The sequence below is a fragment of the Pseudoliparis swirei genome, chromosome 2 (assembly GCF_029220125.1).
Source record: "Pseudoliparis swirei isolate HS2019 ecotype Mariana Trench chromosome 2, NWPU_hadal_v1, whole genome shotgun sequence".
Classification (NCBI taxonomy): domain Eukaryota; kingdom Metazoa; phylum Chordata; class Actinopteri; order Perciformes; family Liparidae; genus Pseudoliparis; species Pseudoliparis swirei.
The window spans coordinates 13,805,993-13,818,051 of record NC_079389.1 but is presented as its reverse complement, the minus strand read 5'-3'; the positions used below and the strand labels follow the sequence as shown (position 1 = coordinate 13,818,051).

Sequence of the window (12,059 nt, the reverse complement as noted above, 5' to 3'; positions counted from 1 at the left end):
GGTGTCTGGTCCGTGTTCCCCAACACGCTTCACTCTGCCAGTCGAGCCTGCACAGCATCACCCACACGACTTAAAACGCTGATCTTGATTTATATTTGGGTTTTCTCACTGGACTAAACATTTTGAAAATTACCCGAAAGAGTGGCCCTGCTCTGGTCTGGCTGGTGAAGCTCATTAAAATGTTATTTGGTCGGCGGGAGGAAACATTAGCGGTTCCACTTCAGCACGACCATGAAGTCAATCAGTGATTTGACGTGGCAGACCACCAAATGTATATTATTTCCACCAGCATATGCATAAGTATGCTGCTTGAGTAATGCAAGAAGCACATGGCGGGTCTGGTAATATAGGACCTGCCTGTAAATTAGCTCATATGGGAAGGCGTTGTGAGTGGAAGCAGCTGTCTGGGGATATTTATGGTGGACAGGCTGTGATCACACTGGCTTTCCGCTTCCAGTTTGTTTTAACTCCTTTTATTCTGCTTTGCTATCATTAAAACTAAGACTCAGAGCCTCCAGTCTGACTAATAACTGTATTATTACTGTTACTTAAAGGAACTCTCTGCTCTTTCTTGTCACTCATGTCCGTGCCTTAGCGCCTCTAAAGCCGTGTAATGAATACAATGTATCTCAACATGTGTGAACTTTCGACTTCTAGAAGTTTTCGGTTCAAATACACTACCGTTCAAAAGTTTGGGGTCACTTAGAAATGTCTTTATTTTTCAAAGAAAAGCACTGTTTTTTCAATAAAGATAACATTAAATTAATCAAAAATACACACTATACATTGTTAATGTGGTAAATGACTATTCTAGGTGGAAACGTCTGGTTTCCAATGAAATATCTCCATAGGTGTATAGAGGCCCTTTTACATCAACTATCACTCCAGTGTTCTAATGGTACATTGTGTTTGCTAATCGCCTTAGAAGACTAATGTCTGATTAGAAAACCCTTGTGCAATTATGTTAGCACAGCTGAAAACAGTTATGCTGGTGATATAAGCTATAACTGGCCTTCCTTTGAGCTTGAAGTTTGTAGAACAAAATTAATACTTCAAATATTAATCATTATTTCTGACCTTGTCAATGTCTTGACTATATGTTCTATGAAATGTTCAATTCATTTGATAAATAAAAGTGTGAGTTTTCATGGAAGACACGAAATTGTCTGGGTGACCCCAAACTTTTGAACGGTAGTGTCTATGCTCTGCTTCTGGGCCCGCACTCTGGATCTTTTTACCCTTCTTTTTTTTTGGAGCGACTGTTTATCTTCACATTGTTTTTGCTGAAGTAGCAAGAGGCATTTTTGACAGATACACCTGATATTTCCATAAAACCAGTCGGCGCAAAGTTGCACTGCAGCTATTGGCTGTTGAAGGCAGTTTAATTATCAGCGTACAAACACAGTTCATCCAGCACTCCCAGACACACACACACACACACGTCTGGATCCCAACACCTGAATGAGGTCTTGACAGTGCCTCTTCTGCTGCTGTTTGATATGTTCGTGGTTGCCTGGGCGAACGAGTGTGTGCATGCAGTTTTTGTGTTTAGGGTGAATGTGTTACTGTCTGGAAGGTTTAATTAGTTATTGCCCAGAAGTGTCTTTCTATGGTCTGATCCTCATTTCTGCACACGTGTGTGTGTGTGTGTGTGTGTGTGTCTGTGTGTCTCAATGCTGCCCTGAGGCCCCAAAGCAGCATCACTGGCATGTCCAGTGCCAAACAGACCTTCTCTGAACCAGACTTAAGATCCACAGCCAGCACATACACACTTAATCTTTGAGCTGATGCGTTGGGAATGTTGGCTCACATACGCACACACATATGCACTCCTGCCCTGCTTTTTGTGTTGTAGTACTTATTGTGTTTGTATGTGTTATGTTCACTGTATGCACCTATACACCAGAACAAATTCCAGGTAGGTGTAAACCTACTTGGCAATAAATACTATTCTGATTGTGATTCTGACAGTAAAAGCTGGATGACAGAGTGGCGTAACAGCTGCCCCTGAGTGGCTGTTGTCTTGTTGGTGGGAGAACAAAGGCTGTATTCAAAAATTAAAAGAGGAGTGGGTGTAGAGAAGTGTTCTGTGTTTGTGCGCGTCAAGGTGCCTCATTTTGCTAATCCTCTGGAAAAATGTAAAATTTCGATGCAAAAGTCAATAATCGAGAACATATAGTTTGCCAAAAACTTTATGTGGAAAAATAACGTACATGATGCTATGAAATGAAATAGTGGGAGAGAAAAAATCCCTAAATAAAGTTAGTCTACTAAACGTGTCCTGCAGTCTTTTTCCAATGAAGTCATCTCTCTTTTGATGAACCGCAGTTAATATGTCTATAATTAACTGGATGACTGTTGAATGAACTGGGAAACGTTGGGATAAGCAATTTTCCATTTGGTGTCTTCATAACAGGCTCTGACGGTCAGCCGTAATCATTGACAAGCTGCGATGAACAAATGGGATAATTTACTCAACCATATATCAGTTTGAGTAACTTCTGACATGATGTATATGACTCATTACGTTTATGTATTTGAGCAGCGTTATACCGGTGGTTGAATGAGAAGGCCAACCGGGCTGAATACGGAAGTCAAATATAAACATAGAATTTAATTGAACACAAATTATTTTGTGCCATTGTACATTTCACATTTTTACCCTGTTTTTAGGAGTCTCTTGATTTCAAACTTCAATATCTCATCAACTTTTTCAAGAGATTGCGATGAAACGCAAACCTTTCTTCTAGCACCATCAACAAGTTCAATTTATTGTATCTTAATAGTTGCACGACTCATGAGCTTCATCCTCAAGCTTTATTTTGTGTTGTTTTCTCTTCCGCTAAACTCTGATGGTGAACGTGGTCAACATCATAGTTATCTCCATCTACCACTGTGCTGCCTCACAGAGGCCCGACACAAAAGAATATTTAAACAGTTCCATATTCTTTGGGTCCTGACGGTCCGATTCAGAGTCACTTGTCTCAAACCAAATCACTTTAATCGGACTATAAAAATGTCAAAATGTATATAAAGTCACAGTTTGTTACATAATTTTATAACTCAAATACCAAGCCATTTTTGCCATACATCTTTATTAATGTATACATTATGTACAATAATAAGTTATATATACAGTTATATATGATGAGTTTGTGTATGGTTCTATATGTTTTATTCTGCATGTGCTACTGAGGTAAGTAATCCATGTTTGGCTTCTGCATGTCTTGCTATCAGCAGAGTATCTGTCAGAGGAGAGGTTGCCTGTCTGAAACCAGGACGTGGGTCCATGCAATTTCAATTAAGTGCACACTAATTAATTGAGGGTACTGGAGCCCCAGAGTTTGCAAGGAGGTTAAATAAGAACTAAACTTGTCAGTGGGCAATGTCTTTGATTTGGTGCAGAGCGGTTGAGGGGCTTTATCCTGACATAACGTCCGATTTCAAATAAAGATCAGTCCTATTTCTGAGAAAAGGGATCAAAGTATGTCTTGGCAATGCTTATTAAAGTGAAACCTTGGAGCCTGCTGCTGAGTGTTGATGTTAAACTGCTGGAGGCGGCCAGGCGATGACCTGACCTATTACCAAAGTAACTATTAACGTGGCTCAGATGGGCTTAAATGTGAAGCTCCTCACACAGTCGAGCTCGCTGTGTGTCGGAGCCACCCTCGTCTTCTGCGAGTACAACACTTAACCGCCTGCAGCTGCTTTTAGGAGGCGGATAACCCACACAACTGCACATTGTTCTCATTTGCCATATTGGTCCCACAGGGGGTAAGGGAGGCTTGAATGCCGTCTGAGCATGACTGAGCCGGCCACAAAAGCTGAGTACGGTCAGACGTTGTGGGTCGAGCGTCGTGCTGCTTCCACCACGGCGTGCTGCTTCTTGCAGCGTTCGCTGTGCAGCAACCCCCGGGGGCAGTCAGTCATGCCTCTTCCACGTCATCTCTCTTTTTAATGCCGTGTTTTTTTACAGCGTTTCCACTGGGCTTTCAGTGGTTAAGCGGCCCTAAATGCTTAATTGGGTGCTGGAAATCACAGGCACTTTGCACCCGCTCTGTAAACCACAACACTTCGGACTATTAGGGGCCCCGGGAGCCACACGCCAAATAATTAGGGCCGGCGGCAACACGAGACCGCAGCATTGGGGTAAAGGTGGGAGAGGATGAATTATGAGGGGGGTCACAGAGGGGGTCAATGGTAGTAGTTGATGTAAGAGTATGCTGTATTGTGTGTGTGTGTGTGTGTGTGTGTGTGAAGTTTGGTAAAGTGGTATTTGCATGTGAATTTAGACAGAACGTGAGTAACAGAGTAATTCTGTATTCACGTATTGAATCGGATTCATCAGCTCTGGGATTAACCTGAAGGTTGTTGCCCTGATCAGAAGGTTCAGTGAGAGGACAACGAATAAGGCTTCATTCCTTCAAGAAAGACACTTAATTGGTACTTCTGCAGAGGAGCTGCTCAGTGACCATTCCTTTCAGCACCCCATTGCATCTTGGTACATGATTTTTTTTAACCGCATGCTAAATTTGTGTATAAACCTTTGGCCCCAATACTGTTATTGTGTAGCGTCCAGCGCACACTTAATTTAGCAATTTTTTTGTGCACATTTTTTAGCCGCTGAGACATTCAGAGGCTTTTCATTTCATATTCAGAGAAAACATCGGAATGAGAAAACGAGTGATTAATCTCAATCATCGGTCTGACTTTGTATCTTTCTCAAACTCTTGCAACTTTGGAAAGACGGGAACATCAAGGCAACGCAAAGTAGTTCAGATTACTGGCTTCCTGACAGAGAAAAACACACACAATAGAAAAGAAAGGATTGTGCATTGGAAGGTCCACTGACATTCTTCATGTGATGGGGGAAAGCTGTATGCTGTATATGTCTGTCCTTACATACACGTATACGGTAAGGCATCACAAACTCAAGTCCACGTTCCGTCACACGTGTTCAGACGCTGGCGCAGCGCTGGGACAGAGATTGGCACGGGGATGGACAGACCAGCTGGCTGTGAAAACTGCTGTTGCCCTGCCGCCCGGCAGCCGCCGCCATCTCGCTGCTGCCCAACACGTCCGAGCAGAGCGACTCCACCGCGTCGAGCCTCTCGATCTGCACTAAGCGGGTCAAGAGGTCGGGGATGCTGTAACCCGCCGTGCTCACTCTCTCGAAGAGCTGCAAGCCGTCGCTCATGCCGCCGATCTCATCGCGCTTCAGGCCGAAGCTCTCGGCCAGATGCCTCCACGTCTTCACCACGGCCGCCTCGCTGCTGTAGGAGGAGCTCAGCATGCGGCTGGCCTTCTCCAGGCAGTCGAAAGGAAGCTCCGTGGGGCTCAGGCCTGGAGAGGGACAGCGGTGTTAGTGTTTCAGTCCCTTCAAGATTGAGATACAATGTCATCTTTAGCCATGCTGCTGGTTTGGCTATATGGGCTGATCGGCTCTCCACTTTGGTCCAGACTGAAGTACCACAACAAGTCATGAATGGATCACACACATATTGAGAGTCTAGAGGACAGCAAAAAGACTTTTCCTCTATAGTGTACTTTTTTTCTTTAACAAAAAAAAGAACTTGCAAACCTCAGCTGCACATTGTCTTTTAACATGCAAAACTGCCAGATGGTGAGTTGTATTTAATGCTTGCAAAGAGAGGTAATGATGGATTTTTGAGGCAATTCCCCTTCCTAAAGCGATATTTTTGGAAAGGATGATATCATTTATCACGTCATTTCCCATCGTCTTCAGAAGTTCATCTGAAGTGACGTTCCCCCACAGTGTTGACGGAAATTCGTAATTACAAGGCTTGGTAAGATGGATGCGTTCATCAGCGAAAGAGAGACTCACCCTCCGTCACATTGCAGGCTCTGCCGTACAGATCCAGGATCTTTTTCCTTCGGCTCTGAAGCATCTATGTGGTTATTAAAACAAAAAAATCACAAAAATAACATTATGATGTGATTTCCAGATGAAACTCAACTGGGGATCTATTAAAAAATCTGATCTTTTACTCATGTAACATCTTAAAAAGGCTTCATCTCGTTACCCCTGGGGTTTTATTGTTGTTGTTGATTGCGTTCACACTGCTGATGTGGTTGGTGCTGGCGATGTGGTTGGGACTCTGCACGTTATTGGCCGGTCCGGCTGACAGGGCGGGGGCCCCGTTACCGGATCTGTCCCGCTCCAGGAGGCCGAGAGAGAGCAGGCAGAGGTCGGGCTTGTTTCCCAGGTTGACGAGGCACAAGTTGGGATTGTTGGCGTCGGCCGATCCTTGCTTGTCGGAGGCTGCCTCCTCGTCACTGTCGATGCTGCGGCTCAACAGCTGCTCGTTCTCCGACGATGCGTCATTTTCACTGCGCACAAAAACACACACATGTTTGAGAATATTTACATGTGCACATACTCATTTGTATTCTAGAAAACATTTTTTTCCTGTCACACACATTTTTTGATTACATAATTAAATGGTGTGACATCTAATGGACACAGGATGACTCGCGTCTCCCTGTGCTGCTGATAAGCTTTGTTTTACAACATGATACCACGTAATATCATTTGATTACCCGGCCTCTCTCTCTCTCTCTCTCTTTATGCCCGCTCTGTATTTTCTACCGAAAGCACCTTGTTGACAGAGATGCTCACAGAATGCCTTTGTTTCGCAGTCACACGCTCTTTTTACAAGGGTGCACACAAAATGGCATTGTTTCCCGGACATCTAACACCCACTCTGGCAGCTTAAGCAGTGAGTTAGCACATCCTCTGGCACGCTGCTGTCCCACACTGTTTACTGCTCTTGACGCTGAGGTGTGTGTCTGTGTGTGTGTCTCTTTGATATATTGGTATTGCGTATCAATCTAAGCTCATTACAGTGACGTTCACTACAGGCACTGCAACATTTGAGCACAATGGTTCACTGTAAATCTATAATGTATTCCCTCATGCGGCCCATAAAGCAGCATTGTCTGACGAATGAGATGGAGGCGGAAGGACGAAGGTGAGAAAACTGTTGTTCTTTTGTTGTCTGCCATGATGCGCTTTGGTGGTGGTTTGAGGCAAAAGCCAGGAATGAATCCCCCCACACCCACACACACACACACACACACACCTCACCACCCAAAGCCACATAATGGTGCTCGGCTTCATTAAAAAAAAAAGTCAACTGAATTTGCATTTTACATGTCTCACACACACACACACACTCACACGCACACTACTACTGCTGCTGCGACTTGTTCTGTGGTGGCTAAATTACAGGCAGATGCTGAACAAATTATAAAAGGTTCTTTCTGTTGTGTAATGCCGATGTGACGCCACAAATAAATGCAAACAAACACACACACACACACAGAGATACAGTCATAATGGATACTCAGGATGAGGACACAGTGGTGTATATAAGTGGTGAATATGAAGCGTTCTACAGTATATTTCCCATATATTCAATACCTGCCCAGTTGTGAAGCAGAACCAACGCACACACATACATACACAGTAATTGTAGACACACATACCCTAACGTTTATATAATTAAGTGAACTAAACATAATAGCCGTTCTACCTTTGTTTGGTGTTTAAATCCCTTAAAACCTCATTAGATTTAATAAAAAAGAGAATGGATGGTTGTTCAAATTAAAAGGAAAACGTTCTGATGTGTTGACCTAGAGTCTAAGTCATCATTTTTAAAGCATAATGATTCTCGCCTCACTCATAACAACGTGCCTTCATGGTCATCAATACAGGTCAATGGACTTCATTGGGAAGCTTGTTTTGTGTCCTGTATGTTTTGCACACTCGGCGTTGCTCGGCTCATAACACGCTGGGTGCCAGATTGTCTTCTCTTACTTTGTGTGGTTTGTAAATCAGATGTGTATCTCACCTTTTCACCGTCTTCTGAGGAGGAGCTTTTAGTTTGTCTAACTCATTTTTCTCTGAGTAGATCACCACATTGTCTGAGAAAGAGAAAAGCAGAGGATGTAGAGGTTTATAGGTGTGTTTTACTCTCACAAATACAGACAAGTCAGTCGTAATAACACAGCAAATATACTAAGATCTCATAGGATGTTGGTGTAACATGTCATCGTCTCAATATGGAAAGAATACCACATTATACTCAGACTTCCACACGTCTCTTGGATTAGTGTTGATTTCATGCAAAACTCTTTTGCAGAACAGCGGCCAACGTGGCCACAAGTGGCAAATACAGAAGAACGGCAAATGGAATTTCCCTTCATTTCCAGGATGTTATGTCATCTTTCAAAAGTGAAGTAGTCTCATTTGAATAGTTTGTAAATGTGCACATCTCATTTTGGTACTAACAGAAATAACAAGCCTTTCACCAAAATATCTCACACGTGTGACACACACAATTATTGAAATACAAGTACTGCATGGAGTAATGCAACATTATAGATCTGGCAGGAGTTGAAGTACACTAAAGAAAATAGGTTCCTGATGCTAAAACGATAAAGGACGTTTAACTTGGAGGGAACTGCAGTCAGAGTGATGTATAAAATGATTACAGTGACTATTAAATTACACTTACTTCATGGATACTTATGGGGCGAGACAGCATAATGAGTGAATAATAATAATAATAAGTGGAACAAATGCTATTGACGCTGTGGTGTGTGTGTGTGTGTGTGTGTGTGTGTTCGTGCATAAGGGAAGGAGAGAGAGAGAATGTTTGTGTCTGTTTAAGTGTCTGTGTCTTTCATTTCACAGCTTTATTAACTCCGTGTCTACATGAGTGACAGCTAGCTCCGGTAGAGCTCCGAGCAATGAGCTTATCTTCCAAAATACACACCGCATTCAGACACACACAAACGCACACTCACACAAGTCACAATGCAAGCATTTATATTTTTATATACTCTAACTACTTTATCAGGGGTTCTTTAAAGCTCTTACATCATTAAGTCCACGGTCTCATTGTACCACATAATGGGTCTGTGGCCACAGATTGTGTGTGTGTATGTGTGTGTGTGTGCGCATCCACACCACATGTAAGTTGTTAGTCAGTCTGTCTGGGAGTGAAATTGAACAGAGCATCATTGTCAGGAAAAATGGCGCCTAAAGCAACGTATGGTTTTTTCTTTGGAAGCTTCACATTCCACCATCCACTCATCATACTGCAGGTCTGTCAGCACACACACAAGCACACACACACACACACACACACACACTTGCATACATTATATTACAGATTCTAAATATGCACATACATACTGGACTGATGTAAAGACCTAACACTGTTAACATTTCAATGTGATTCGATTTGAATGTCGACTTAATCCGCAGTGGATGTTGTCGGGCAGATCCTAATATGAAGCGAGAGTATTCCATAATTCATACATACATGCTGCTCCAGAGATACGGCGGCCTGGCAAAAGTACAATTCTGAAGGACATTTTTGGACCTTTTTTCAGCGTGAAATTGATGCTCGTTCACAGATAATATGAAGTGTTTGGGCTCAACGCATAAGCCAGAATCCCAGGATCGAGTACAATTACAGTTTGCTGGGTGGCATCTGTTCATGCCTCAACTCACTGGCAAGGACATTGTGTCCTGTGTCACTGTGACATTTCATAGTTGTTAAAATGTGTTGTTACTATAATTATAACTGTGTGTGCCTTTGTACTGTTCAACGTGTATTGTTGACAAAGTAGTTGAAGTTTAAACTGCATCTGTTATTTATTGAGTCTGTATTTTGAGTGCAAGAGGGGTTTATGGAAACATGGAAATGATCTGTTTGCGACTGTTTATTTTTTACAGATATAAAAACACTGAACATTTTAGTGAGGAAATAACAGACGGTCTGCACGTAAACTGTCAGTGAAAGGTTGTATGTTCATGCTTTACTTGGTTGCTGCATTTTGTCTTTTTACTCTTTGAATATATATAAATATATTACAGTATGTACTCTATATAATCTCAATAATGTAACTATACAGTAACTTCCAGCTTCTTTTATTAATCCAAGTACGGTTGGCTTTTACTGCTCACAATTCAATTAAGAATTTAAAAAATAATAGTTTCAATCCATCTTCATGTGGAGTTTTCTCAAGTATATCAGTGTAATTATTGATACTATTGCTTCACTTAGTTTGGAGCTAAAGCAGTGAGTTCCTCACCTGCTCATGAGCTCATGTTACTTATTAACATCTTTTTAGTACTACATACATATATGTTTTTTTGGCATTGAGATAACATCAGTTGTTTTCATGAACCCTAATCAAAGCCCTTATCGTGGATAATGTGGATACTGTTCGAATCATGTTCAGAAGGATATGAATAACATGATTAAAGGTGTTTTATGCAAAGATCATATCAGGTATAGGCTCATGACCAGAATAAGGCTTATGATCCGGATTCCAGTGTGCATGTAAACAAGACACCCAATTATGAGGCCAGAATACAGATCAGTTTGTGAGAGACACCAAACAGGAAGTCATTTAGAAGCTTTAATGCTACGTGAGCTCATCAATTATTAAATGTGTGTGAGTGTGTGTGTGTTATGTCTCACCTGGGACATCTTTCTTGTCTTCCTGTTTGTTGGTCTGAGCCTCCACCGCCTTCACAACTTGTCCAGAACAACATGCTTTAGACGCACACACACAAGGAACGTCACGCACATATGCCAACCTTTAACGTGTTTGTGTGTGTGTGTGTGTGTCAGTCTCACCCTGACTACTTGGTTTGGCCTTCAGGATATAAAACATAATGATGAGTACGATGGCGATGGCCATGATGAAAATGGTTGACATGGCGATAATGAGAGCCGTGGCGAGGTGACCTTGTCCGTTGGTATCTGAAACATTGGGGGCAATGATTCAAAATTATATTCATGATTTGTGGATGGTGACAAATAAAGAAATTGATGGTTAGAGTGAGATGAAGCGTATATATTTGTATCCGTGTGTGTATTTGTGTACCTTTATGTAGATGAGGGAACACGGTCGTGCTGCCAGGGTCAATAACAGCCTTCTCTTTTGGCCTGCTGGTCAACATGCCTGCAAAACATACACAGACACTGAGTTTCAATCCTTGTTCATTCATTATGGATGAGCGAAAATAGTTTTTCAAGTCCTATTGTTTGCTCAAAACGTTGCGATTCTCACAGGGCTAACACAAAACAATCATGTATGAAGAAATAGTTTGACATTTTGGGAAATATGTTTATTCACTTTCCTGCTATAAGCAATACAACTCGTATGTATTATGAGTCAAATATAGAAGTACTGCACAAAGACTGGAAACAAGGGGAAACAGCTCGAGGCGACTGTGGCTCTATCTGAGGATTCGCGGTTTGATCCCCGGCTCCTCTCGTCCATGTCGATGTGTCCTTGGGCAAGGCACTGAACCCAGGTGGTTCTGGCGATGATTAGGTGTGAATGATGACGTGGAGCGTTTAAGCACTTTGAGTGGTTCTAAGACCAAAAAAATGTTGTACAGTCCATTTGACCATTTAGCAAAGTAAATATAGATTACACATGGAAGAATTTTAGAGGCACTTAGTTGTATTTTGCTACTTTAAAACAGAGCTAGGCTAGCTGTTTCACCCTGTTTCCAGTCTTTGTGCTAAGCTAAGCTAACCGGCAGCTGGCTGTACATATATCCCGTGCACACTATCAATCTTCTAATTAAGAAGGTAAATAACTATTTCCGAAAATGATAATCTGTTCCTCTAAAGTTGGGCAAATGATGCACCACTTTCCTCCCGAGATGACACGATACAACAGACTGGTCGAAACAGAAGTACCAGATATACGGTCAGGTTTGGACATTTGTCACTGGCAGAGGCAACATGCCACCTGTCACTGGTTATGTTAGCTTTGGCATTGCATTTTATGGACTTTTATTTTGATTCCTCCCCCCAATAGTGTTCCGTCACATCAATTTGTAATCGAGAAAACTCTCTGTCCACATTTGTGTTTCTTTTTCTAGATTATTCATCATTTGTTTTTCCTCTTTCCTAGTGGAACAGTAAACTTCAGACAGCTCATAAATCAGCTCTTTTAATCAGTCTTGTATTTCACCAAGTTGATAGACTGTAAAATTCTTT

The 12,059-nt window shown here is 42.0% G+C and overlaps 1 protein-coding gene across 2 annotated transcripts in view; it reads right to left on the bottom strand.

Moving 5' to 3' along the window:
* Nucleotides 1-3,076: 3,076 nt before the first annotated feature.
* The window catches only part of edar (ectodysplasin A receptor), a 29,551-nt gene continuing 20,568 nt past the window's right edge, over nucleotides 3,077-12,059 (bottom strand). For both annotated transcript variants that reach the window (XM_056432153.1, XM_056432163.1), the window contains exons 6-12: nucleotides 10,930-11,007; nucleotides 10,680-10,805; nucleotides 10,521-10,595; nucleotides 7,875-7,947; nucleotides 6,045-6,351; nucleotides 5,846-5,909; nucleotides 3,077-5,343 (exon numbers count right to left, since the gene is read on the bottom strand). In XM_056432153.1, coding sequence (XP_056288128.1) covers nucleotides 4,958-5,343; nucleotides 5,846-5,909; nucleotides 6,045-6,351; nucleotides 7,875-7,947; nucleotides 10,521-10,595; nucleotides 10,680-10,805; nucleotides 10,930-11,007 — 1,109 coding nt within the window. In that variant the 3' untranslated portion in view covers nucleotides 3,077-4,957. The remainder of the gene's footprint in view (nucleotides 5,344-5,845; nucleotides 5,910-6,044; nucleotides 6,352-7,874; nucleotides 7,948-10,520; nucleotides 10,596-10,679; nucleotides 10,806-10,929; nucleotides 11,008-12,059) is intronic.